At 50.3% G+C, this 26,854-nt stretch overlaps 1 protein-coding gene across 2 annotated transcripts in view; it reads left to right on the forward strand.

Annotated features, from left to right (window-relative positions):
• DOCK1 (dedicator of cytokinesis 1) overlaps positions 1–11,984 on the forward strand; it is a 562,075-nt gene extending 550,091 nt beyond the window's left edge. For both annotated transcript variants that reach the window (XM_086377709.1, XM_086377710.1), the window contains exons 50-52: positions 2,459–2,612; positions 5,275–5,432; positions 10,809–11,984. In XM_086377709.1, coding sequence (XP_086233835.1) covers positions 2,459–2,612; positions 5,275–5,432; positions 10,809–10,904 — 408 coding nt within the window. In that variant the 3' untranslated portion in view covers positions 10,905–11,984. The remainder of the gene's footprint in view (positions 1–2,458; positions 2,613–5,274; positions 5,433–10,808) is intronic.
• Positions 11,985–26,854: the final 14,870 nt, after the last annotated feature.

Consider the following 26,854-nt stretch of genomic DNA (forward strand, 5'->3'; position numbering starts at 1 on the left):
CACCCTACCCGGATGGGCAAACTAACAGCAACATTTTTTGAACATTTGCTAAGTGCAGACCTTGAGCAAGTGTGTCAGACATTTTTCTTTGAGCTCTACTTTAAGATGGTGAAGCGGAAGGCCTCAGAGAATTTGAGCCAAGTGGCAGAGTTGATCCAAATCAAGTTCTGTGACAAGAAGACAAAGGATGTGCCAGCTTCAGCCATCGTCACAGTATAAGTTCTGTCCCTCCCCGCTGTGGTCCCGCTCTCCTGCAGAGACAGGCTGAATTCAGCCCAAAGCACCACTCCCACCCCCCGAACTCCAGCGGGCCCGAGTGCTCTCCAAAAACGCAGCAGAACCCACCGAGGTCAGGGCACAGAACCTTGACCCCTGCTGTCAGCCTCTGAGGAGTCTCAGAATAGCCACAGCTGCAGTGCTAGGGGCCAGGCATTCTGGCTTCTTGCCGGAGGCAGGCTGGCTGTTCTTGGTCTAGCAAGGTCCCAGTCTGTCCTCTGGGTGACAGGTGCTGGCAAGGTCTCTGGGTCCAGCTGGGCACCTGGAGTTTCCCGTTCAAGCCTTCATGTGCCCGTGACCAGCCGGGTGCTGCAGGACAGAGTGGGTTGGCAGGGGGTAGGGGTCTCAGGGAGCAAAGATGACTGAGTGGCAGCAGCAGCCCCATCCCCAGGGTGGTGCCCTGGGCCCCTGGGGTTGCTGCACTCTGGGCACCCACCTGCCCCCTCTCCACACTTCTGCAGAGGTTTTTCTCTACTTCCTCTTTGGGGCTGAGTTCAGCTTCCTACCTGAATTCGCATCATCAGCAATGTCATGACCTCTAGTTGAGCCTCTCAGGACCTGGAGGGGGGAGGGGCCCTCCACGTGCCATTTGCATCTCACCAGTAAACCATCCCCTGCCCCTTGAACTGTCAGGATGTCCCCTGATGGGAAGGGAAGGGTGGGAAGAGCACCCTGGATCCATCTTCAGTCCCCACACACATGCACCCAAGGGGAGCCCTAAGCCCAGCCAGGCTGTCCCAGGCCTTCCACAGCAGGTGGGCTGTTTCTGCAGATGGGTGGTGACACCTGGACTCCGGGATCTGCTTTGTTGGCATAGGGCCGTTCCAGAAGCCAGCCTGTTGGCCAGTGTCCCCTCAACCACACTGCTTACAAAAGGATTTAAGCCTTCCAGCCTCCCCCTGCCTTTGCAGACCACCCAGTGGAACACGCTGCCGCCCACCCACTCTGCAGCTGGCCCTCACCAGCAGGCCCATCCGCACGCCCTGCCCCGGGAGCCAAGCCTGAAGCCCTGCCCATCCTGGGGCCTAAATCTTGATTCTTCTTTCTCAGCTGGGTTAATAACTGTCCTCGTTACTCCTACCTGAGAGTATTTTGGACTGCTCATGTTCCCCCAGACCTGACAATCTGAGACCAAATTGTAAGATGTAGAGAAATAAAAATTCCCAATGTTACAGACATGGGAAAAGGCTTAGCTGCTTTAAGTCAGGTGCATCTGAAAGTCAGAGATGGGGAAGACAAATGCAATGAGAAGTAGAAAGAATTCCTATTCAGTCGTAGCATAGCCTGAGAGAAGAAAGAGAAGGTGAATGAAGGAATCCTTCAGCAAGTTTCTAGACTTTAACACACCTGCCAAGAAAGGCCAAGAAATTAGTCCCCTGGGGCGTTCTGGTCACTGCACAGGTCATTGAGTCCACTCCCAACCCGGTGGGGCTCTCCCCAACACCAAGTGCCCTCATCACATTCCTGTTCAGGAGACACGGATGTGTCATCCCCCCCGACTGTGTAAGGAGACTGGGGTGAGGCCTGGGTTAGTTTGCCGGGACCGCAAGAACGGCATCCCACAGGCTGGGTGGCTTCAGCAGAGGCTGATGGTCTCACAGTCTGGAGGCTGGACGTCCAAGGCCAAGGTGCCAGCAGGGCTGTCTTCCTCTGAGGCTGTGGTGGGGAGTCTGCTCCAGCCCCTCGCCCAGCATTCCCCTCTCCCTGCATCTCTGCCTTCATCTTCACATGGCACCGTCCCGTGCGCTTGTGTCTGGGTCCGAATCTCCCCACTTTATAAGGACACCAGTCACACTAGATCAGGATCTGCTGTAACAGTGACACCCGACCTTGACCGTCGGCAAGACCATGTTTCCAGATGTGGTCATCTGCACCGGCGCTGCAGGTCAGGATTTCCACAGAGGAATTGTTGAAGTGACATTAAGTCAGCCCAGTGTGTGCTCAGGGCTCAGCGGCTCAGTCATACCCGACTCTTCCTGACCCCATGGACTGTAGCCCACCAGGCTCCTCTGTCCATGAAATTCTCCGGCCAAGAATATTGGAGAGGGTTGCCATGCCTTTCACCCGGGGATCTTCCAGACCCAGCGATCAAACCCGCATCTCCTGCATTGGCAGGTGGCTCTGTCCCACTGAGCCACCTAGGACAGACCCTAACCACACTCTCTCTGTCCCTCCCACGTAGATCAGCCCTCTGCGGCCCCAGAGACCGAAGAGCCAGGTGATCAACGCCATGGGGGGCGAGCGGCGCTTCTCGGTGTCCCCGTCCTCCCCATCCTCCCAGTCCACGCCGCCCCCGGTCATGCCAAGGGCCAAGCTCAGCTTCAGCCTGCAGTCCAGTAAGTGAGACGTCGTCCCGTGTGAATTCCTGACGTTGTGCTGTGACCTCCCCCCTCCGTTGAAGGCTGTCACTTTAGACCGGCTTCTTTTCAGTCCAGCAGCCGGAGAGAGTGTTGGTGAGCCCCTGACTTTGGGGAGTGTCCCCCGGGACTGGAGCGGGTCAGGCCACAGCTGAGTCCCGGGTTCCTGTGCTCCCTGGGTGGACAGTGCAGGACCCGGCCAGCGCTCCGGACCTCCTGTGTGCTGGGGGTGACTTGAGAGCACGTGGGGCATCCCCCATTTCGTGTCATGAGATGATGCAGCCCACACGGTGGGGAAGGGACCTTTTTGTGTGCAGGAGGAATGGGAAGGAAGGAGCCCTTCCAGGCCGTGCTGAGGGGCTAAGGGTAGAACTTACCTTCCAGTTCTGCCCGATTTCTAGGGCTGCTCAGCATAATTCCTACAGACTTGGTGGCCCCAAATATCAAAAAGTTATTCTCTCGTAGTCTGGAGGCCAGGAGTCTGAAATCAAGGTGTCTCCAGTCCTGCTTCCATCTAGTACAGGGTCCCCAGCCTCCAGGGTCTAACGCCTGATGACCTGAGGTGGAGCCGATGTAGTAATGATAGAAATAAAGTGCACAGTAGATGCAACGCCCTTGAATCATCCCCAGACCATCCCCGGCCCCACCCCTGCGTCCATGGAAAAGAGTTGTCTTCCACAAAAAGGTTGGGGACTGGTGTTCTGGTGGACTCCCACAGCCCTCGGAGTTCCTTGGCTTGTATACTCATTCTTCCAGTCCCCTCACCCCTCTCTTCCCAGGCTCTGTGTTTTCTCCTCTTCTTATGGGAAACTGCAGATGGGGTTCAGGGTTCCCCATAAATCCAGGATGATCTCATCTCCAGATTCTTCTGCAAAGACCCTCTTTTCAAAGAAAGTCTAAGGTTCTGAGTGTGTGCTCAGTCGTGTCCAACTCTTTGCAACCCCATGAATGGCAGCCCACCGGGCTCCTCTGTCCGTGGGATTTTCTGGGCAAGAATACTGGTGTGGGTAGCTGTTTCCTTCTCCAGGGGGTCTTCCTGACCTGGAATTAAACCTGCCGTCCCCCGTGTCTCCTGCATTGCAGGCGGGTTCTTTACTGCCGACCCACCTGGGAAGCCCTCTGAGGTTCCGAGTGGATGCGAATCGTGGAGGGATGCCACTGCTACCCTAGTTTTCACCCCTGAAGTCAGGCCAGCCAGAGAGGTGACATCCTGGCAGGAAGGAGGTGGTAGGAACTGAGGATGCAGCAGACAAGAGAGCCAGGAGGACCCACTGTCCTCCCCGTGGCTGGAGACGGGGCGGGGAGCCCGGCCCCGGGCAGTGGTTTGTGCCGGCCGCCAACAGTCGTCCTCAGCTCCTGCTTTCTTCTTGCTGCAAGGGGAGCAGCAGCCATTCCCAAGACTGTCTCTGGTCGGGAGTCAGGGCTACCCCGGGGATGAGCCTCAGGGACCCAGGCCTTGCTGGGCGTCAGAAGGGAGACAGTCTCCAGGGGGGTGTCCTGGCTTCACTTCATACATCCTTACGCTGTAACCCGAGATCTTCACAAATATTTTATTGATTTTGTTAATAAGTAGTTAATAAATAGGCACGTTGCCGCTGCAGTGGAGGACGCTCTGCTGGTCCCTTGAAATTAAACACACAGTCACCATCACCCCCAGTAAGCCCGCCCCTAGACAGTCACCCCGGAGACCTGGACACACAGGCTCAAACAGACAGTGCGACTTCTACCCTTAAAAATGATTAAAGTGGCAAATTTTAAATAAAGGCCAGAGTAAAAGCAACCAGCCAGCCAGTCAGGAGAGCGACCATTCCATCAGAGGCCACCTTCTCACGCCTCGATTCAACCGCAAGGCCTCCTTATCAGTTGACACCCCTCGTCCTAGGGAGCACGCTAATGACTCCTAATGACTCTCCATCTGCTGCATCATCGGGTAGGACACCCAACAACAAAAATGCCCATTTCTGTCTTTAACGTAAAAGGCAGATGATTTCTCAGAGTCTCAACAAAAGCTGAGAAAGTAGATTGTCCCAATGACCACTTCCCCTTGAAAACGACTGCTTTTCAGTTTACTTAAAAAACCAGCACTGCTTCCCTTTGGCTTGTTTAAAGCCGCAGTCGCAGCGGCCGCTGCCGCTCATGCCTGCCTTTCGCAGGGTCGCGGCTTTTCCTGTTGTGAGGGTTTTGACAGGCAGGTGGGCTGGTGTGAGCTGTGTCGTTGGACTCAGCTGAGTGCAGCTCCCTGTAGGAGGCTGGGGCAGCGACCTGGTGGATTCGGAACGCTCCAGGCGGATATGGTCCTTGTGACCCACGAGTTGTATAGATGCCCCCAGGCGTGGCAGTCGAGGAGGGACCAGAGGGGTCCCAGGTAGACGTGGCTGTTTTTCCAGTGGTCTGATCCACCCTTTAAGCTCGGGGTTCAGCATCCTGTGATTCTCCTTCTGGAACATTCCCTTGCAGGGGACACAGCCCCAGCCTTCTCTGCCCTCTCCCGATCTCTTCGCTGCCCATTGACGGGCATTTCTGGGGGATAAAGGGTTCCCGCTGCCCTGCCACTCCCGAGAGGGCACGAAGCAGCCGTGTAGGGACGCTCATCACTCCCGGCGGGGCTGGGGGTGTGGTTCTCATTCTCGCTCTCTTCCAGGTTTGGAGCTGAACGGCATGACCGTGGCCGGGCTGGATGTGGCTGAGGTTCCGCCCCCTCTGCCTCTCAAAGGCACCAGCGCAGACTACGGGACCGTGAGCGAGAACCTGGACTTGACGGGCTCACCAACGCCCCCACCCCCTCCTCCTCATCAGAGGGTAAGTCAGGGCTCAGGAACGTGGATCCATCCTCTCTTTCCCTCCACAAGACAGGAGTTCCTCCTCCTTTCCTTCCTGATGTTGGCGTGTTTACTTTAGACAAGCCAAGGCTTGATTTCCAGGAAAGCTGTGGCAGTGGTTAGAACGCGGATGTATGTGGCCCGGGGTTCCTGTGTCATCACCATGGGAACGTACATTCCCAGGGGGACCGTGCAGAGCAGGGAGAATTCCAGCTGGTGGGTCCAGGGGCCACTCTCGTGACCTTGGAGGTCATTGCCCTTGAGGTGCAGTTCTTATGAAAGTTTGGTTTTGAAAAGTAGCTTTTTGTATGAAGACATTTGTCATTTGAAGAAGCTGGCTGACCCCACACGCGGGGGACACGTCGTGCTCCTGGACACTGCCCTTGCCCTGAAGAAGCCCTGGTCCCAGCCTGATTCCAGGCAGCCTCGCTCTCCCACTGGCCGTGTGTGGGTGAGGATGGGTGCGCGCCACACAAAGAAACTGTAGCCGAGCACGAGATTTGGCTCCAGCTGGAGCACAACCCAGCTCCTCGAGGCTGCCCGTTCCTAGCCCCGCCTCTAGCCCTGGGACCTATCCCCACCCTTGTAGATTCGGGGTGCTGGCTGTCACCAGCATGATCAGCCAACTAGGGCCCTCCTACGCATCAGTCCTGAGGCTGGTCCCCCCATGGAAGTTGTCATTCATCTGGTCTGATGTGTGCTCACTGCTCAGGCCTCTGGGCCTGCCTACTGATGCAAATATCAGCTAAAACCCCGAAAAAGCCACTTTAACCCGCTGGCAGCTCTAGAAACACTCTTCTGAGGTCCCCCACCTTCTCTCCTGCTTCTCAAGGCTGTGGTCACTCGGGCAGCTCTGTTGTTGGCTGGCCTGGCCACATGCAGAGGTCAGCGTGTGCCTCTGAAATGACCCCACGGTGCCGGGAGATCTGCGTCCAGGTTCTTCCATCCCCCGGCCACGCTGCTCACAGCCCAGTGAAATGGAAGCCTTGCGGGCTGAAGAGGGAAGCAGCCTCCCTGACTCAGGCAATCAATCGGTCAGTCTCCATAAAGTAAGTTGCACAGCAGCCGAGCTCCTGGAGACATCGGAGACACGAGCTGGCTCTGTGGCCAAGATCCTTTGCATAACAGCAAGGTGTGGGTTTTCTTTCCCCTTCTAAAACAATATAAATCCTATATCCTTCTTTTTTTTTTTAATGGAAACTTTCTCACCAAGTTTCTTGCAAGTTTATTCTCTCTTCTTGTGAGAGGAGTGAAAAAGACAGGGGATTTATTAACACCGTATTTATTTGACGGGGCTTCCCAGGTGGCTCAGTGGTAAAGAACCTGCCTGCCAGTGCAGGAGACACAAAGGCTCAGGTTCAGTCCCTGGGTTGGGAAGGTCTCCTGGAGAAGGAAAGGGCAACCCACCACAGTATTCTTGCCTGGGAAATCCCATGGACAGAGGAGCCTGGCGGGCTACAGTCCGTGGGGTCACAAAGAGTCAGACACGACTGAGCAACTGAGATCACCACAACACCGTATTTATTTGATTATTGCTTTTGTGGAAGAAAACCAAATAAGCAGTGGGGCTTCGTCTTCAGGGCTGAAGGAATGGATTGTACTTCCAAGGGACTTGCGAATCAGCTCTCTGTCCCTCGAGATTCCACAATGGGGGGCCAGCCCTGGAGAAGGGGCCAGGCAGCTGGAATGGTTGGTAGCAACTGAGGAAGCGTAAGCCTGACCCTTCCCACAGGTTTTAACCACAGGTTAGAATAAAAGGAGACCCAGGGAGCCGAGTGGGCACGTTGATTGGTTGGGGTGTTGTTTTCCTAACAGCGGAGTTAACTGATTCCCTCACCTTTCATACCTGTATTTTACTGGAAAAGCAAGACAAGAATGTCCTCCGGGTCTCCCGACACTGAAAACTCTGAACTTGAAAATGAGAGCAAATCCATTTTTGTTACAGGTCAATTCAGGGGAGACATTTGATGATCTCAGTTTCTGCATTGTATTGTTTTTGTTTAGTTGCTAAGTCATGTCCAACCCTTTTGCAACCCCATGGACTGTAGCCCTCCAGTCTCCTCTCTGTCCATGGGATTTCCCAGGCAAGAATACCAGCGTGGGTAGCCATTGGCTTCTCCAGGGAACCTTCTCCACCCAGGGATCAAACCCGTGTCTTCTGCATTGGCAGGTGGGTTCTTTACTGCTGAGCCACCTGGAAGCCACCGCAACTGTTAGTGGAAGGGCAAACACACACCAGCTCTGGCTCCATGTGTAAAGGCATTGTGAATGCCACGATATTAATCACCCGAGTCTCCTTGCTCTTGGTCTGCTCTCTGACTCACCTGCAGCATGAGTGCGCCTTCAGGACACAGGCCTGTGGGCCAGGGTGTCATCACTGGGTGTCCGCGGGCGCCTCCCCGGCAGGCCCTGAGATCTGCTGTAGGACTACGATCGTTCGCCTGCTCTGGGGGCTGGTCCACAGCCTCCTGTCATCACCCTCAGGCTTGGAGTCAGCTGTCTAGCTGTTGCCACTTTAAATCGTCCTTTCTTTAAAAATGGCTCACACTTACCGTCTACTTCCACACATAAACAAGCAACCGTCTCATCAGACCTGGAAATCAGCGTTTCTTTTGACCATTCTTTTTCTCTTTTTGTCATCGTTTTTTAAAAATATTCATTTATTTATTTGGTTCTTAGTTGCAGCACACAGGATCTTTAGTTGTGGCGTGTGAACTCTTAGTTGCAGGATGTGGGGTCTAGTTGCTAGACCATGGATAGAACCCAGGCCCCTTGCATGGAGAGCGAGGAGTCTTAGCCACTGGGCCACCAGGGAAGTCCCTCTTTTGACCATTCTTACCATGTCTGGGTTGGAAAGATTCCCCTGGAGAAGGAGATGGCAACCCACTCCAGTGTTCTTGCCTGGGAAATCCCCTGGACAGAGGAGCCTGGTGGCCTACAGTCCATGGGGTCGTAAAGAGTCAGACAGGACTTAATGACTGAGCACTACAAATCTATTCTTTTACCTCTCTTGTTACGATGTCTAAAAATCATTATATCAGTTCTGTTTTACACCTTGACTCTCTTCTCTCTGTTAAGCCCTGGGTCACTTTAGTATTTATTTGCCTGTGAATTAGGAGGAACTTGGGTGATGAGTTAGACGCTGCTTTGCCACTGTCCTGCCTTTGAAACTTCTTTTCTCACGTTGAGCTGAACATGTGCCTGCCCTGAGAGGCTGTTAACAGCGCACTCTCACCCGCAGAGGACAGTGCTCTGCGAGCCCCTCTGCTTTGTTCTGCCTGTGACTCGTGCCTGCTTATCCTGGTCTGTGTATTTCTTCGTCTGCTCGCTCATTCATGCATTCATCTGTTCACTCACTCATTCATTTACCTAGGTGGTCAACACGTGACCTCTCGTGCACATCACACGCCCACCAAGAGCAGGGCACGAGCTGCCCTTGGTCACTCACGCTCTGGCAGGTCCATTCAGTGTCTCCTGTCACCATTACAGTTGTAAATTCATTCTTGAGATTGAAAAGCAAACTATGGGCTATATCCAGCCAGCCACCTGTTTCTGTAAAAAAAACTTAAAAAAATTTTTTATTGGAGTATAGTTACTTTATAATGTTGTGTTCAGTTCAGTCGCTCAGTCGTGTCCGACTCTTTGTGACCCCGTGAACCGCAGCACACCAGGCCTCCCTGTCCATCACCAACTCCCAAGGTTTACCCAAACCCATGTCCATTGAGTCAGTGATGCCATCCAACCATCTCCTCCTCTGTCATCCCCTTCTCCTCCTGCCCTCAATCTTTCCCAGCATCAGGGTCTTTTCAAATGAGTCAGCTCTTTGCATGAGGTGGCCAAAGTACTGGAGTTTCAGCTTCAACATCAGTCCTTCCAATGAACACCCAGGACTGATCTCCTTTGGGATGGACTGGTTGGATCTCCTTGCAGTCCAAGGGACTCTCATGTTGTGTTAGTTTATATTATATAGCAAAGTGAATCAGCTATACAGACACATATATCCCCTCTTTGTTGGATTTCCCTCCCATTCAGGTCATCACAGAGCTCCCTGTGCTCTTCATTAGGTTCTCGTTGTTGTTCAGTCACTCAGTTGTGTCTGATTCTTCGTAACCCCGTGGACTGCACCACAGCAGACTTTCCTGTCCTTCTCATTAGTTATCTATTTTATATGCAGGAATGTCTGTGTGTCACTCCCAATCTTCCAATCCATCCCACCCCCTCTGCCCCTCTTGGGGTCCATACATTGTTTCTCTACGTCTGTGTCTCTGGTTCTGCTTTGCAAATGTTTATCTGTAGCATTGGAAGACAGCTGCAGCCATTTCTTGATAAACTGTGCTTCCTCCATGAAGAGTTTAAACATCCCCTCAACCTTGCTCATCCCCGTTATTTACCAATGCAGAAGAGACTGTGGGAGAGAGACTGTTTTGTCAACAGGTCAGGGGGATGGTGGCCGCAGGGGCCAGTGTAGCCCGGCTGACCCTCTCTCGTGTGGCTTTTCCATTCCCGAGAGCACGGCAGGCCTCTGGCCCAGCTCCAGAGAGCACCTCTGAGGACTTGTTTGTCCCTGAGCATCTTCAAGGGACGTAAGGAAGGGCCTGTGGGTCCTCTTCCCAGGGGGGCTCAGCTGTGACGTGGCCAGGCTGCCTGGGTGGCCCTGGGTCCTGCGTTGTCCCCCTTCCCTTGTTCTTGACCATTTCAACTGCCCAATTCTGAAACCAGTCCATTTCCAGGCGCCCCTCGATCAAGAGCACATGGATTTAGAACCACCCTAGGTGGCTCAGTGGTAAAGAATCCACCTGCACTTCGGGGCCTGGGTTCTGTCCATGGTCTTAGCAACTAGGTCCCACATCCTGCCACTAAGAGTTCACACGCCACAACTGAAGACCTGGCAGGAGATGCTAGAGACACGGATTTGATCCCTGGATGGGGAAGACGCCCTGGAGAAGGAAATGGCAACCCACTCCAGTATTCTTGCCTGGGAAATCCCATGGACAGTGGAGCCTGGCGGGCTATAGTCCACAGGGTTGCAAAGAGTCGGACACAACAGAACATGCAAGCATGCACGATTAAGACCGCCACCCAAAGAGCAGTGGCTACACTTCTCAGAGGCTGTTCAGATGTCTGATGTGTGTGCTTTGTGAAAAGTGGTTCATCAGAAACCCTGGAAAGGCCTGTGGCCACCAGCAGCCCAGTCCTGAGAGTGGTGACCTGCCAGCCCCGCGTTGCAGGGAGAGGATGTTCCCACCCAGGGCTGCTTCCCTTGCCCATCCCCCTACCAGGTCAGAACCTCCCAGAGACCACGTCTCTCCTGCCAGAGCGTCAGCAGTGAGCCATCCCCTCATTTTCTGTCTTCCAGCATCTGCCTCCTCCTCTGCCCAGCAAGACCCCGCCGCCGCCCCCTCCCAAGACGACGCGCAAGCAGACCTCCGTGGACTCGGGGATCGTGCAGTGAAGCCGCGGCATCCCCCGAAGGGCGAGCCGGCATTCTTCCCCTCCCTCACATCTCCTCCCACGTCTGGCGTTTACCTCATGGGGCCTGTGATGTCTGACCTTTAGTGCAATTGCTTTTCCCTAACAGGATTTCGTCTCCAGCCACAGGGTGAGCGGGCTTTAGCATCAGGGAGTAAGGAGGCGGGTACGGGCCTGGGACACGCGGCTGTGTTTATCAGCGTCTGAGTGTGTCCATCTTGGAAGAGCCTAAGTCTTGCCCAAAAGCCCTTCCTGTTTGTGCCAGATGACACATTAGCAAAGAGCCCAGTTGACCTGAGCAGAGCACAGGAAGGAGAGTTTAGAACTGTGTACTAACAGTGGACAAGTCCTCAGCTCCCCACTAGACCCCAGGTGACTCTCCCAGGATGTCTCACGGAATGCTCCTGCCTTCACCTGGTGGTGTGCTTTCTGTGGGTTGAGGGCTCCTTCAGTCTCCTTCAGACAACTATGGTCAGCCCTTTCCGGGAAGTTCCTGATTTCCCTTGGTATAATTTAAAATAGGATATTTCTCTGCTACTGAACAGTTACTAATTTATGGAGTGGAGACACCATTAAAAATACTGGATCAAGTGGAAAGAGTAAGTATGAGTGTAGGAAGATCCATTTTCTCTCTTTTTAAAAAAAGGATATGTAGACCACAGGCGATGGTTTTAATTGGGTGAATTCTTCTTGGGCTCATTCTGTACAGAAGTTTGTATATATGAGGGTCTTTAGAACTTGTTTTAATTTTTGTGGTCCTTCTGTTTATTGTCCTAGGCACCCACAAATGATTCTCAATATGTGTTCTTAACTTGTAACTGAGGGAAGTGTAAAAAAGAAACACAAATTAAATTTTCTTGTTTTTTTTTTCCCCCTCCACAAAGCACAAGCCCTAAAAATGTTCCTGGACAATGATTTAAAAAAAAAAAAAAAACTAACTTTGTATAACCTAATATTTTATTCTATCATCTATATTTTTTTATTGACTATAATCATGATATTCTTCTAGTAGGCCCAAGAGTTAATCATTGACAACAAAAAATAAACTGTTGTTTAAAAAGTCTCAGTGTCTGACATACTATGTTATTATCCCCCGATGTAGAATATAAAAGCCACTGCTTATATTCTGCTCCTGACGTAAAAAAAGAAAATGCACATCGTGAGAGTTGGAGTTGCAAGTTAAGTTTTATTTGGGGCAAAGTGAGAACTATAGCCAGGGAGACAGCACTTCAGATAGCACTTCAGAGACTGCTCCACAGAGACCGCAGCGGGAGGTCAATGGAGTACGTGCAGTCAAGCACGTATTTTTTGCAGGAGGCTTCTGTTAGTCACGAGGAGCAGTGATCCCCATGAAGGATTTTAGTGCTTTTCTAGAAATGAGGAGATATAAGAATTGGGCTCATAAAATCGGCTCCCGAAAAACTATCTGAAGACCTGTTCTGCCAGTTTGTTCCAGAGCAAAGAGTGCCTCATTTCTGCTCTCCACCCTGAACTCTTTTCCGGAAGTGTCGAAGGTCAGCAGTTGCAGCAGCATCTACCTGACTTAATCCTTGTAGAGGGAGATGGCGAGTGCCAATCTGTAGCTGACACTGCCTTCTTAAAGAGCATTGTGATCCATGTTTATACACGTGTACATCTTCCTCAAACACTGCTCTTCATCTCTGTTTAACTGTCTGGGACCCGGAGCCCAGAAAGCACTCAGGTCCCAGGACCCTCTGTCTATGTGTCCTTACAGACAGAGCAGAGCTGAGCCTGGCTCAGGCTGGAACTCCCTCAACCCAACCCCAGGGCCCCCTGGCTAAGCCTTGTTAACCTCTCCTTTTAACCTTCTCAGTGTCCAACGTGAGTGAGGGCTTCATTTCCTGGGATGTGCCATTTCACTTGAGAGGCATCAGACTTCCCAGGTTTCTCTGAAGCTTAGATGGTAAGAAACAGAGAAGGCACTGGAGTCCTGTATGCTATCCAGATGTGTCCTGGCTCAAACACAGGCTGTGACTCTGTCTCTTCCAGCCAGGCCTCCCAGGAGGCTGTGACAGAACCCAGGAGACTCTGAGGAGCCTCCTCTGGCTCAACGGCTGGTGCCCCAGTTTATTTGAACTTGTCTTCAATGTCCAGTCCACCCTAGGACATTTTAGATACACGTGAACATGGATTTTTTTTCTGCTTGAATTTTTACTCTCTGACGAATATGAATATTCATCCTCCACTGAGTATGTTGCTGCTGCTGCTAACTTGCTTCAGTCGTGTCTGACTCTGTGCGACCCCATAGATGGCAGCCCACCAGGCCCCGCCGTCCCTGGGATTCTCCAGGCAAGAACACTGGAGTGGGTTGCCATTTCCTTCTCCAATGCATGAAAGTGAAAAGTGAAAGTGAAGTCACTCAGTCGTGTCCGACTCTTAGCGACCCCATGGACTGCAGCCCACCAGGCTCCTCCATCCATGGGATTTTCCAGGCAAGAGTACTGGAGTGAGGTGCCATTGCCTTCTCTGAGTATGTTAGAAACTGGCTATTCACCACCATCCTAAAATGATTACAAGGACACACCCACCTGGGAGGGGCCAGCCCCTGGCCTCAGGGAGTTTTTGGATAGTCAGCATTTCACATAGCAGAAGCTATAGCTGAAATTTATAGAACCAGTCCTGGCCCTTTGGAAATGGTTGTTTTTATTCTAGAACAGCATCTGGGTTCTAGTTCTTGCCCTGCACCACGAATTACCCCACAAAGTCTCCCTGGACAATCCCTGGACTGCATATCCCACCCAGGGCCCTCCCCCATGTCCTCATCCCCCCAGTCACCAGGAATTCCACACTGGGCTCCAGAGGGCTGGGTGCATGGCAAATCTAACAGGAAAGGAAACGTGGACACATTTTACATGTGTTAAAGAAATTTCCTAATATAAATATGTAAGTGTATTTATTTAAAAAATGAACTTCTCAAACTAGGCAGACACAGTTTTTTAATTTTTTATTTTTTTGCCTTTTAAATCAAGGTTGGGCTACAGAACTAGTCAAGGAAAAACTGACCTCTGTGTCAAGTGTCTTCTGGAGGCATTCCTTCTAGAAGGAGTTTCCAGGACACAGCTTGCCTCTCTCGATGCAGTGATATATTCCTTTTACTCTCTCTGTTTTTTGCCTTCTCCAGGGCCACCTGTTTAGCCATTGCTAATACTTAACAATTGTTTTCAATATAGGGCTTCCCAGGTGGCTCAGTGGTAAAAAGAATCTGCCTGCTGATGCAGGAGATGCTGGTTCAATCCCTGGGTGGCGATGATCCCCTGGAGGAGGAAATGGCAACCCACTCCAGTATTCTTGCCTGGAGAATTCCATGGACAGAAGAGCCTGGTGGGCTATAATCCATAATGTCACAAAGAGTCAGACACGATGGAACGACTGAGCACAGCACATTTTTAGTATTGGGGAGGGCCGAATTTCATCTGTTCTTTCTCCTTTCTTGTAACTGGCTGTGCCATTTTATGAAACAGTTTGAGCATGTCTACAGCTCCATGGCAGGTACTTTGCACAATGCCCTAGAAGACACCCAGTCCTGTCCTCATGGATCTCAGAGTCTGGTTAGGGGATGGATGAGACCTCAGCCGAGTAGGACTCAGTCTGTTGAAGGACAAGTGGTGAGCACTGGGCAGAACAGGGCAGAGCAGAGGGGCCTTTCACACAGACGTTGGGGGACACCCGGAGAATGAGTAGACTTGGACAGACTTGCAGGAGAGTCAGGAGTGGGGAGGAGCAGTAATTGCTACCTCCCAGATATGAGGGGGAGTCCCCCACTGTGAAGGAACGGCTGGAAGACCCGCAGGGAGGAGGCGGCTCAGGGAGGCTAGGGAGCTGGGTGGCGTCCAGTTGTGGGGTCCCCTCCACGTCTCCCCAAGTGGACTTGCTTCTCATCGTGGGTGACTCCAGGCACGTTTGATTCCTCTGTGAGGACTTTCTCAGAGATTTCATGCTCCGAAAAATCAAGCTTCTTTTCTTTCTTTCCCTTTTTTCCTAAACAATTCTGCCTTTAGGCCATGACTGGGACAAGAGCAAGATGGGCATCCATGCTGGGGAAGAGGGTGGGGGGTGGCCATAGGATGGGGAGCTGAGGGCAAGAGAGGGGCAGGTGGGACTCTCCCTCAAAGGAAGAAGATATGGCTCTGGGTTTTGCTAAACTTCACTCCATTAAATGAAGCCTCGTTATGGCTACACCTCAGTGAAAGCAACATGCCCCACAGCAGGAGTGGGCCTTGTGTGTTTGAAGGACACCCAACAAGCAGCTCAGTTTGTTGAAGGACATGTGGTGAAGACCAGGCAAGGATGAGCAGAGAGGCCTTTCACACAGACTTTGGGGGTGTCCTCACCATTAGGGGGTTAGAATAGAAAACAGGGTCCAGAATGGTGGTGGCTAAAAGACAAGGAAGGGAAAAGCCCACGAAAATAGAACAAAGGAAGGTCTGAGGACCAGAGTGAGGACCTCAGGTAGAACAAACAGCACTCCTGGTGAGCCCAATTTACACAGGGCAGGCCCAGGGAGGGAAAAAAGACATGAAAAGAGGGGCCAAAGGGCCGGGGTCTCTGTCTGTCTCTCTTCTCTTTGCGTCTTTTGGGTCATCATGCCCTCAAGCCTCAAGGAGGTATTTTCTTTTATTTTCTAAATAAAACTGAGCTGTAACATGGAGCTGTAACACTGGTCCATCCGAGAGCTGTAAAGCTCGTCCGTCGCTTCAAATTTTTGTTGTGACGAGACACAACCGAGGAAATTACACACTCCTCTGCCACTCACCATCAGAGTCTGTGATGTATTTTGGGGGAAGGCGTGAGTGGGGAGAAATGTACACCCCCAGCAGGGGCCAGCAAGCCAACGTGAGCCCTCCATCCCATGATGGCGGCTCTGGCAGAAGCAGATGACCTTTCCCACGTGGCCCTGACCTTAAGGGATGACACTCAGCACAGGTCAGGGCTGGAGGTGTCCTTCCGCCTCCCAGAATCACAACGGAGCATAGCTAGAGGGCACAGGGCATGAGCCGGGGGCGTCCCTGGAAACCATGTGTGGAAAGGGCCAGGAATTCAGAAGTCACTCAGAAAGATGCCTGCTCACAGTGCCCCAACTCCTCAGCTGCTGATGCAAAAGCACAGCAATTTGGGAGGTTAAAAATAATCAGTTTGGGAACGGGAATATTTCTGAATTAGCATAATTTATACTATTTTAAAGTGCTTGTTAACAGTTAATTTAGCATCATGAACACTTGCATTGGAGAGGAGGGCACTTAATATCGAGTGAGGAGCTACCTGGAAAAGGCAGGGTTATTTTTAAGCTCCTACATATTTTTGATTTCTCTGCAGGGAACACAGATGATGTACGTGGGTTTTTAATGCCTTGCTGAAGTTTTTTTCCCCTGAAAAGTAAACTTTGGAAGGCAAAGCTATCATCATAGAGAAGGAACATCAGACTCATCTCTCAGTGTTTCAGAAATATTAGTAATGTGAGGGTTCTCCATATTATTTTAGCCTTCGAGTAAAGAGACGCTGCTTCCTTTGGTTTGACAGACTCCAGAGGAGGCTCAATCATTGCCCTGGAGACAGAGTGGGCAGAGATGGGGCCCATGGCTGCAGCTTCTCCTCCCTTGATCACCCCTTGGGGAAAGCAATGCCTCCCTGAGGGAGGATCACTGGGAATTAAATATGAAGACAGAAGGATGGAATTGCCCCGAGAAAAAGAAATGCAAAAAGGCAAAATGGCTGTCTGAGGAGGCCTTACAAATAGCTGAGAAAAGAAGAGAAACTAAAGGCAAAGGAAAAAAGGAAGGATACACTTATTTGGATGCAGAGTTCCAAGGAATAGCAAGGGGACACAAGAAAGCCTCCTCAGCCATCAGTGCAAAGAAACAGAGGAGAACAGCAGAATGGGAAAGACTAGAGATCTCTTCAAGAAAATCAGAGATACCAAGGGAACATTGGCTTAAAGCTCAACATTCACAAAACGAAGATCATGGCATCCGGTCCCACCACTTCATGGGAAATAGATGGGGAAACAGTGGAAACAGTGTCAGACTTTATTTTTCTGGGCTCCAAAATCACTACAGATGGTGACTGCAGCCATGAAATTAAAAGACGCTTACTCCTTGGAAGGAAAGTTATGACCAACCTAGACAGCATATTCAAAAGCAGAGACATTACTTTGCCAACAAAGGTTCGTCTAGTCAAGGCTATGGTTTTTCCTGTGGTCATGTATGGATGTGAGAGTTGGACTGTGAAGAAGGCTGGGCGCCGAAGAATTGATGCTTTTGAAGTGTGGTGTTGGAGAAGACTCTTGAGAGTCCCTTGGACTGCAAGGAGATCCAACCAGTCCATTCTGAAGGAGATCAGCCCCGGGATTTCTTTGGAAGGAATGATGCTAAAGCTGAAACTCTAGCACTTTGGCCACCTCGTGTGAAGAGCTGACTCATTGGAAAAGACTCTGATGCTGGGAGGGATTGGGGGCAGGAGGAGAAGGGGACGACAGAGGATGAGATGGCTGGATGGCATCACTGACTCGATGGACGTGAGTCTGAATGAACTCCGGGAGTTGGTGATGGACAGGGAGGCCTGGCATGCTGCGATTCATGGGGTCGCAAAGAGTCGGACACGACTGAGCGACTGATCTGATCTGATCTGAAGGGAACATTTCATGCAAAGATGGGCTTAATAAAGGACAGAAATGGTATGGACCTAACAAAAGCTGAAGATATTAAGAAGAGGTGGCAAGAATACACAGAAGAACTGTACAAAAAAGATCTTCATGACCAAGATAATCACAATGGTGTGATCACTCACCTAGAGCCAGACATCCTGGAATGTGAAGTCAAGTGGCCCTTAGGAAGCATCACTACAAACAAAGCTAGTGGAGGTGATGGAATTCCAGCTGAGCTATTTCAAATCCTAAAAGATGATGCTGTGAAAGTGCTGCACTCAATATGTCAGCAAATTTGGAAAACTCAGCAGTGGCCACAGGACTGGAAAAGGTCAGTTTTTATTCCAATCCCAAAGAAAGGCAACGCCAAAGAATATTCAAACTACTGCACAGTTGCACACACTAGCAAAGTAATGCTCAAATTCTCCAAGCCAGGCTTCAACAGTACATGAACCATGACCCTCCAGATGTTCAAGCTGGATTTAGAAAAGGCAGAGGAACCAGAGATCAAATTGCCAACATTCATTGGATCATTGAAAATGCAAAAGAGTTCCAGAAAAGCATCTATTTCTGCTTTATTGACTATGCCAAAGCCTTTGACTGTGTGGATCACAACAAACTGTGGAAAATCCTTCAAGACATGGGAATACCAGACCACCTGACCTGGCTCCTGAGAAATCTGTATGCAGGTCAAGAAGCAACAGTTAGAACTGGACATGGAACAACAGGCTGGTTCCAAACTGGGAAAGAAGTACATCAAGGTTCTATGTTGTCATTATGTTTATTTAACTTATATGCAGAGTACATCCTGTGAAATGCCGAGCTGGATGAAGCACAAGCTGGAATCAAGATTGCCAGGAGAAATATCAATAACCTCAGATATGCAGATGGTACCACCCTTTTGGCAGAAAGCAAAGAGGAGCTAAAGAGCTTCTTGATGAAAGTGAAAGAGGAGAGTGAAAAAGCTGGCTTAAAACTCAATATTCAGAAAACTAAGATCATGGCATCTGATCCCATCACTTCATGGGAAATAGTTGGGGAAACAATGGAAACAGTGAGAGACTTTATTTTGGGGGGCTCCAAAATCACTGTAGATGGTGACTGTAGCCATGAAATTAAAAGACACTTGCTCCTTGGAAAAAAAGCTATGACCAACCTGGACAGCATATTAAAAAGCAGAGCAACGACATTACTGTCCTGACAAAAGTCCATTTATTCAAAGCTATGGTTTTTCCAGTGGTCATGTATGGATGTGAGAGTTGGACTATAAAGAAAGCTGAGCTCCGAAGAATTGATGCTTTTGAACTGTGGTGTTGGAGAAAACTCTTGAGAGTCCCTTGGACTGCAAGGAGATCCAACCAGTCCATCTTAAAGGAAATCAACCCTGTATATTCATTGGAAGAACTGATGCTGAAGCTGAAACACCAACACTTTGGCCACGTGATGCAAAAATCTGACTCACTGGAAAAGACCCTGATACTGTGAAAGATTGAAGACAGGAGGAGAAGGGGAAAACAGAGGATGAGATGGTTGGATGGCATCACCAACTAGATGGACATGAATTTGAGCAAGCCCCAGGAGAGGGTGAAGGACAGGAGGCCTGGCGTGCTGCAGTCCATGGGGTCGCAGAGTTGAACACGACTGAGCAACTGAACTGAATGGAACAGGGACCTCAGTACCTCTTGCTGAGTGAAGAGAAAGTTTACATGAAATAAATTACAGAGAACATTCAACGATATGAGAGTCATTCCTGGCCCAGTTCCCAGAACTTCAGGGTGGGTGATGGACCAGCAGAGAGGAAATGGGAGGCCCACTTCCTCTGCAAGGCAAACTTGAACTTCAAACCCTGCTGTACTGGAGAGCACACATTCACCATGGTCATCCTTCTGACTGCTTTGCCATCAGTAGTAAACGGTGTGGGGTCCACAACTGTAAAAGACACTTGCTTTAGAAAAGTGGAAAACAGACCCAGAACTTTGTCCCAGAGAGACCCTTAGAGCTCACATGGCTCAACATCCTCAGTTATGAGACTCTCCACTCATCAGGATGTGTAACATGAATCTGACAGGCACGAGGCACTGGGCAGCCTCCCATAGCTGGTTTTCTGTATGGTGAGATCTGTAAGTATTTATGTATTTATTTGGCTGCACTGAATCTTGGGGGCAGGAGAAGGGGACGACAGAGGATGAGATGGCTGGATGCCATCATTGACTCGATGGACGTGAGTCTGAGTGAACTCCAGGAGTTGGTGATGGACAGGGAGGCCTGGCGTGCTGCGATTCATGGGGTCGCAAAGAGTCGGACACGACTGAACGACTGAACTGAACTGAATCTTAGTTGCAGCATGTGGGATCTTGTTCCCTGACCTGGGGTCGAACCTGGATCCCTTCGTTGGAAGCATGGAGTCTTAGCCACTGGACTACCAGGGAAGCCCTGATGGTGACAATTTTAGAACTCACTTCAGATTAGAAATGGGAGGTTTAGTAAGCGAGTCTCATCTTTCTGAAGGCTCCAAGCCTCCCCAACTAGTGTTAAGCATCACTCAGTACTAAAACCCAGCAACAGATTGGGCTGCTTTACTGGGCCACTTTATTTTTCTCTACAAGTGTGACAAAGGAGCCCATGGGGCTGCAGTTAGTTTCCTGACAATGATGCTATTATGAGCCAGAGCTGCAGTTCCTGAAGATGGCTGTTCATGCTACAGTACCTTACCAAATCGTGTGTGTATTAATTACTCAAAGTTATTATCCTTCCAATAATTTGGTAGTGACCATTTCACATTACCTCTCACAGATATCTATGATGAAAGAAAAAGAAGATGGTTAAGGGCAGGGGTGGCCAGGTCTTCCCCCAGCCTGGCCGGTGCATACCTTCACTGACAGAAGGGGCCAAGTCCATCTTCACACTGTAGCCAAGACCTTGGGTGACTCCATCTTTGAGAAAAGTTGATTCAAAGAAGCATGAGAATTGAAATCAATGGTCTTGCAGAAATCCACAAGTCTAACAGAAGGGGAGGAGCAGCGGGCATGTTTTTTGAAAGTCCTGCAAAGCAACTTAAAAATACCCTCTCCCCCTCAAAAAAAATACCCTCTCCCCATCCCTGTCACCCTTCAGCCTCCACCCAAACGCACCTGAGTCCCTACACTCTCTTCCCCTTTCCCTGTTCTCTCTGGAACCTCTGGGAGAGCTCACACCTTCCTACCCCCAAATGTTTGTGTGTCTACGCATTTTCACGGGTCATTCTCCCCTCTGTTGGAAGTCTTTCCTTCCAGTTCTCCGCTCTTTGTTCCCAGGGTCCTGTCAGCCTCCCTGAAGACCACAGAAGACATCTGGCAACTGGAAACTCTTCCTGGGTGGGCAAGGAGGAGCCCGGAAGGGCTGTACACCCACCATGGGTTCCTGCTCTGTGATTACGGCACATGTGCGTCAAAGAAGAGTGATGACTCTGAGAAAGGACATGGACATCTTCCTGCTTCGAAGACCCCTGCCTCCCTCATGCCAGCTGCCACCCCTTCTCCTCCTGGGCATCCCTCCTCCCCAGTTGGGGCAGCCCCCACCAGACCCTCTGCACACGCTCGCTCCTGCTGCAGGTGGAGAGCTGCTGGCTGTCTGGTGTCCACTTTGTCCCTGGTATTGTGTCTTCAGACACCATTTGCTCTTTCTACTGGGGAAGGGGCAGGCTGGATGCAGAGAGAAGCCATCTGTTTTCTCTGGAACTGGAGCTTGGGTCAACTGTAACTGTTCACCACATTAGTGAATCCACCTTGTCCTCGTTCCAACCTGTGTAAGACCAGCAGACACAGTCACCTTGCCCCTTTGGTGGCCAACGATTTGCCGTATTCTCATCACCAGCCCTTAGGTCTCCCTGACCTGACAGTGAGTGTGGAGATGGGGTCTTTAGACTTGGATTCCCACTGGTTTAGGGTGGCCCCAGGGGATCAACTGCCCTGCACCTCTGCCTAATTTTCACTCACTGAAAAACCTGCCATTAATTTCACAGACTCATAGAAAGAGCCAAAAAAAAAAAAAAAGGCAAATCAGCAAGTCTCAATCCCAGTCTTCCCTCTCTCTATCAGTTCAAACTGTTCAGTTCAGTTCAGTCGCTCAGTCAATTCTTTGCAACTCCATGAATCACAGCACGCCAGGCCTCCCTGTCCATCACCAACTCCCAGAGTTTACTCAAACTCATGTCCATCGAGTTGGTGATGCCATCCAGCCATCTCATCCTCTGTTGTCTCCTTCTCCTCCTGCCCCCAATCCCTCCCAGCATCAGGGTCTTTTCCAATGAGTCAGCTCTTCACATGAGGTGGCTAAAGTACTGGACTTTTAGCTTTAGCATCATTCCTTCCAAAGAAATCCCAGGGCTGATCTCCTTCAGAATGGACTGGTTGGATCTCCTTGCAGTCCAAGGGACTCTCAAGAGTCTTCTCCAACACCACAGTTCAAAAGCATCAATTCTTCCACACTCAGCTTTCTTCACAATCCAACTCTCACATCCATACATGACCACTGAAAAAACCATAGCCTTGACTAGATGGATCTTTGTTGGCAAAGTAATGTCTCTGTTTCTTAACATGCTATCTAGGTTGGTCATAACTTTCCTTCCAAAGAGTAAGCGTCTTTTAATTTCATGGCTGTAATCACCATCTGCAGTGATTTTGGAGCCCAGAAAATAGTCTGACAGTGTTTCCACTGTTTCCCCATCTATTTCCCATGAAGTGATGGGACCAGATGCCATGATCTTCATTTTCTGAATGTTGAGCTTTAAGCCAACTTTTTCACTCTCCTTTTTCACTTTCATCAAGAGGCTTTTTAGTTCCTCTTCACTTTCTGCCATAAGGGTGGTGTCATCTGCATATCTGAGGTTATTGATATTTCTCCCAGCAATCTTGATTCCAGCTTGTGCTTCTTCCAGCCCAGCGTTTCTCATGATGTACTCTGCATAGAAGTTAAATAAGCAGGGTGACAATATACAGCCTTGATGTACTCCTTTTCCTATTTGGAACCAGTCTGTTGTTCCATTTCCAGTTCTAACTGTTGCTTCCTGACCTGCATACAGGTTTCTCAAGAGGAAGGTCAGGTGGTTTGATATTGTCTGATATTCCCATCTCTTTCAGAAATTTCCACAGTTCATTGTGATCCACACAGTCAAAGGTTTTGGCATAGTCAATAAAGCAGAAATAGATATTTTTCTGGAACTCTCTTTCTTTTTCCATGATCCAGCGGATGTTGGCAATTTGATCTCTGGTTCCTCTGCCTTTTCGAAAACCAGCTTGAACATCTGAAAGTTCATGATTCATGTATTGCTGAAGCCTGGCTTGGAGAATTTTGAGCACTACTTTACTAGCATGTGCTACTGCTGCTGCTGCTAAGTCGCTTCAGTCGTGTCCGACTCTGCAACCCCATAGACGGCAGCTCACTAGTCTCCTCTGTCCCTGTGTGAGATGAGTGCAATTGTGCGGTAGTTTGAGCATTCTTTGGCATTGCCTTTCTTTGGGATTGGAATGAAAACTGATCTTTTCAAGTCCTATGGCCACTGCTGAGTTTTCCAAATTTGCTGGCATATGGAGTGCAGCACTTTCACAGCATCATCTTTCAGGATTTGAAATAGCTCAGCTGGAATTCCATCACCTCCACTAGCTTTGTTTGTAGTGATGCTTCCTAAGGGCCACTTGACTTCATTCCATTCCAGGATGTCTGGCTCTAGGTGAGTAATCTTTTTTGTGTGTGATTATCTTGGTTGTGAAGATCTTTTTTGTACAGTTCTTCTGTGTATTTTTGCCACCTCTTCTTAATATCTTCAGCTTTTGTTAGGTCCATACCATTTCTGTCCTTTATTGAGACCATCTTTGCATGAAATATTCCCTTGGTATCTCTAATTTTCTTGAAGAGATCTCTAGCCTTTCCCATTCTGTTGTTTTCCTCTATTTCTTTGCATTGATCGCTGAGGAAGGCTTTCTTATCTCTCCTTGCTATTCTTTGGAACTCTGCATTCAGATGCTTATATCTTTCCTTTTCTCCTTTGCTTTTTGCTTTTCTTCTTTTCTCAACTATTTGTAAGGCAGCCATTTTGCTTTTTTGTATTTCTTTTCCATTTCTTTTCCTGTCTCTGTGGCAAGGCTAAATCTCACCCTTTGTATCTCTTGCTAGAGATTTCTCTGACAGGATGGGAAATGCCATCTTGAGTCTAGGGATACAGATCATAGAAAAATCTTAAACTTTGGTCTCTTTTCAAAGAGCCAGCCTTTAGTTCTGGTGATTTTCCCCAGTTGGTTTTCTGCTCTCTATTTCATTTGTTCTTTGTTCACCTTCCGTACGTCTCTGCTGCTTCCTCCTGTGTGTCTAGCTTGTTCTCTTCGCAGGTGTTGGCTGCTTACGGCTGCGAGCGTGCCCCTGGTCACCCCTCTGGTCTGGCTGAGAAGATGAGGGGACGTAACGTGCGGTCAGTGCCAGACACAATGGAGGCAGCGTGTGTCCTTCTTGGACTTTGGAAATCTCCATCTAGGGGAGTGGGTGCTGTGATTGACTCCATTTGCAGTGGGGGCAGCATGTCTGTCAAGACTCTTTGCCAAAGTCCCCAAGCTCATTGGAGAGAAGCTGGGATTCCAGCCTGGATCGAATTCTTCAGTTAGGCTATCCAGACATAGACCACGTTCCCACGACTCCATGACTTGGTCGGGGGAGGCATGTCCGTGAGCTGTTGGCGTGTCCATGAGCTGTTGGCGTGTTCGTGAGCTGTTGCTGATGGCTTCCCTATCGATGGGCGTGGACAGGAGGCTGACGGAAGCTCCGCTGCTCCTCTGGGCGGTGCCCACCACTGCCCAGCGGCAACGGTGTCTCCTCACCCATTGTTAAGTCGCTTCCCTGGGAGCGCTGCTTGTTCTTCAGGTCACAGTTGCACTAAAGAAACAATTTTCCCCTTAGAACTGCCCTGCCTCCACTGCTCTCCTTTCTGCCAGACAAGGAGCGTGAAGCGACAGGGCAGCATGACTGAAGCTGACTGGTCATCACATGGCCGTGGGTGGGTGGGTGTTCTTTCTTGGGGAAGAAGACGTGTGGATACAAGGAACACTCATTGCAGGACTTGGTGGGGGCAGGCTGTGCAGGTCTTCTGTTGTCTGGGATGGCATGAGGTTCTTACAGGACCACCGTCACCCTGAGCTTGACCCGGGCTGGTAAATGAAGGGATTTTTGGGGGGCTGTTGGAGTCCAGACCCACGCACCCTGAAAGCACTGACTCTCACATCAGTGAATTTCCCAAACTGCTTTGATAACTCCAGCCCCACCTCATTGGTATTTGCACATGAATGAAGGAGTGGGGACACTAGAGGGGGGCGTTCTCTCAATTAATCATAATTTTCACCTAGGATGTGGCCAAGTCTTTCCCATCAAAGGAAGGTCCCCATTTCCACACCAACAGGCCAGGTAATGTTTCGCTCAGCACACGTGTTCCCCGTGATGCCTCAGAGGAGCAGAGGGGGAAGTGGGCAGAGGGGGGAATGGAGTGGGAGTTTGGGATTAGCTGATGCAACCAATTATGTATAGAAAGGATGAACAACCAGATCCTACTGTAGAGCCCATGGTATTATATTCAACATCCTCTGATAAACCATAATGGAAAAACATATGAAAAAGAATGTATATATATATATATATATATATATATATAACTGAATCTCTGTTGCACAGAAGAAATTAGCACAACATTGTAAATCAACTATACTTCAACAAAATATTTTTTTTAAAAAGAGCACAAGACATGTGGCAAAATGAATTAATGTTTCTGAGCTCCAGAGGGATGCCTTTGCCCCAGCTCCTCCCAGGACACCTCTGCCCTGTGGAGCAGCCAGTGGAGGCTTGCACAGAGTAGGCGAGTGGTTCTAGAATGCTTGGCCACCTCCTCTCCTCCCTGTGTGTAAGTGAAGGCAATGGGGCCAGGCAGGTGCTTTGAGCAGCAGCTGAAGACTCAGCAGAGCCCTGCTTAGCTCCTGGGAGATGCTGCAGAGGCCCGTCTCCTGGGACCTCGGGTGTCTGAGCGTGTGTGTGTGTGCGCGTGTGTTGGTGCACAAGCGCATGCGAGATGCTTTAGAAGAGGCTGCTAACAAATAGCTAGCTGTTGAAACCAAAAGGTCATTTGTGGAGCACCTGTTTGTGTCTTTCTCGATGCACCAGACACCCTCTCTGCGTTATTAGACAGGATCATATCCACTTGACAGGACAGCAAGCTGAGCAGACACCCAGCACTTCAGCCCGGATCTAACTGGCTTCAAGTAGGACCCTGCACTCCACCCTGCTCCCAGCTGTCTGCAGGAAGTGAGAAGGATATGCTAATCCACCTGGGGCCCAGTGAGGGTTTCAGCCTCCTTCCCCCTCCTCCCAAGCACTTCCCTCCACACACAGGGTCACAGGAGGAGGCCTTCTATCAGCAGCAGCTCCAAGTGTGAGCTTGGAAAAGGCACAGCTTGAAAAGGCACAGCATCCTCACGGCATATGATACAGCCCAGGAACCGCACTGACAAGTCGCCCATCTCGGCAGAGTGTGGTCTGTGACCGGCTTACAGATCCTCGGTGCTGAAGTGGGCAGGTGAGTCCTGCTCCATCATCTCCTCCGTATGCACCTTTCACTTCCCCACGCAAACCACCTGTCTCAGGTTCCACACTTTGGAAAAACCTGGGCTACATCAGAGGCTGTGGGACAGTGTGAATCAGAGCCTCCTCCCCACCCTGGAAGGAGGTCCCAGGGGAGAAGCCCCTGCCCCCACAGGAGGGATTAAGTATTGGAAACCCAGGCCAGCCACATCAATGCAGAGGCAGGAGGTGTCAGTGACCAGGACAGGACAGCAAGCCAGAGGAAACACTTTGGCCACCCTCCACCTGTGTGCTGGACTGGCTCTGGGAAAGGCCTTGGGGTTTTACTAAGGGCAGAGAGAGACAGCCTGCCATCAGAAAACATCAGAAAACTCACAGGAGAAACCGCAGTGCACACAATCTGCCAGCAGAGGGCGCAGGAGGTCACGGGAAGACTCAGGACTCAGGGGCGCCCCCATGTCCCTCTGTTGTCTGCTTGTCTCAGTTCCGCTCAGTCGTGTCTGACTCTTCGAGACCCCGTGGACTGCAGCACGCCAGACCTCCATGTCCATCACCAACTCCCAGAGCTTACTCGAACTCATGTCCTTCCAACCATCTCATCCTCTGTCGTCCCCTTCTCCTCCTGCCTTCAATCTTTCCCAGCATCAGGGTCTTTTCCAATGAGTCAGTTCTTCACATCAGGT

This window comes from Bos grunniens, chromosome 26 (genome assembly GCF_055505025.1).
Source record: "Bos grunniens cultivar Pamir isolate PY7600 chromosome 26, Bosgru_T2T1.0, whole genome shotgun sequence".
NCBI classification, from domain to species: domain Eukaryota; kingdom Metazoa; phylum Chordata; class Mammalia; order Artiodactyla; family Bovidae; genus Bos; species Bos grunniens.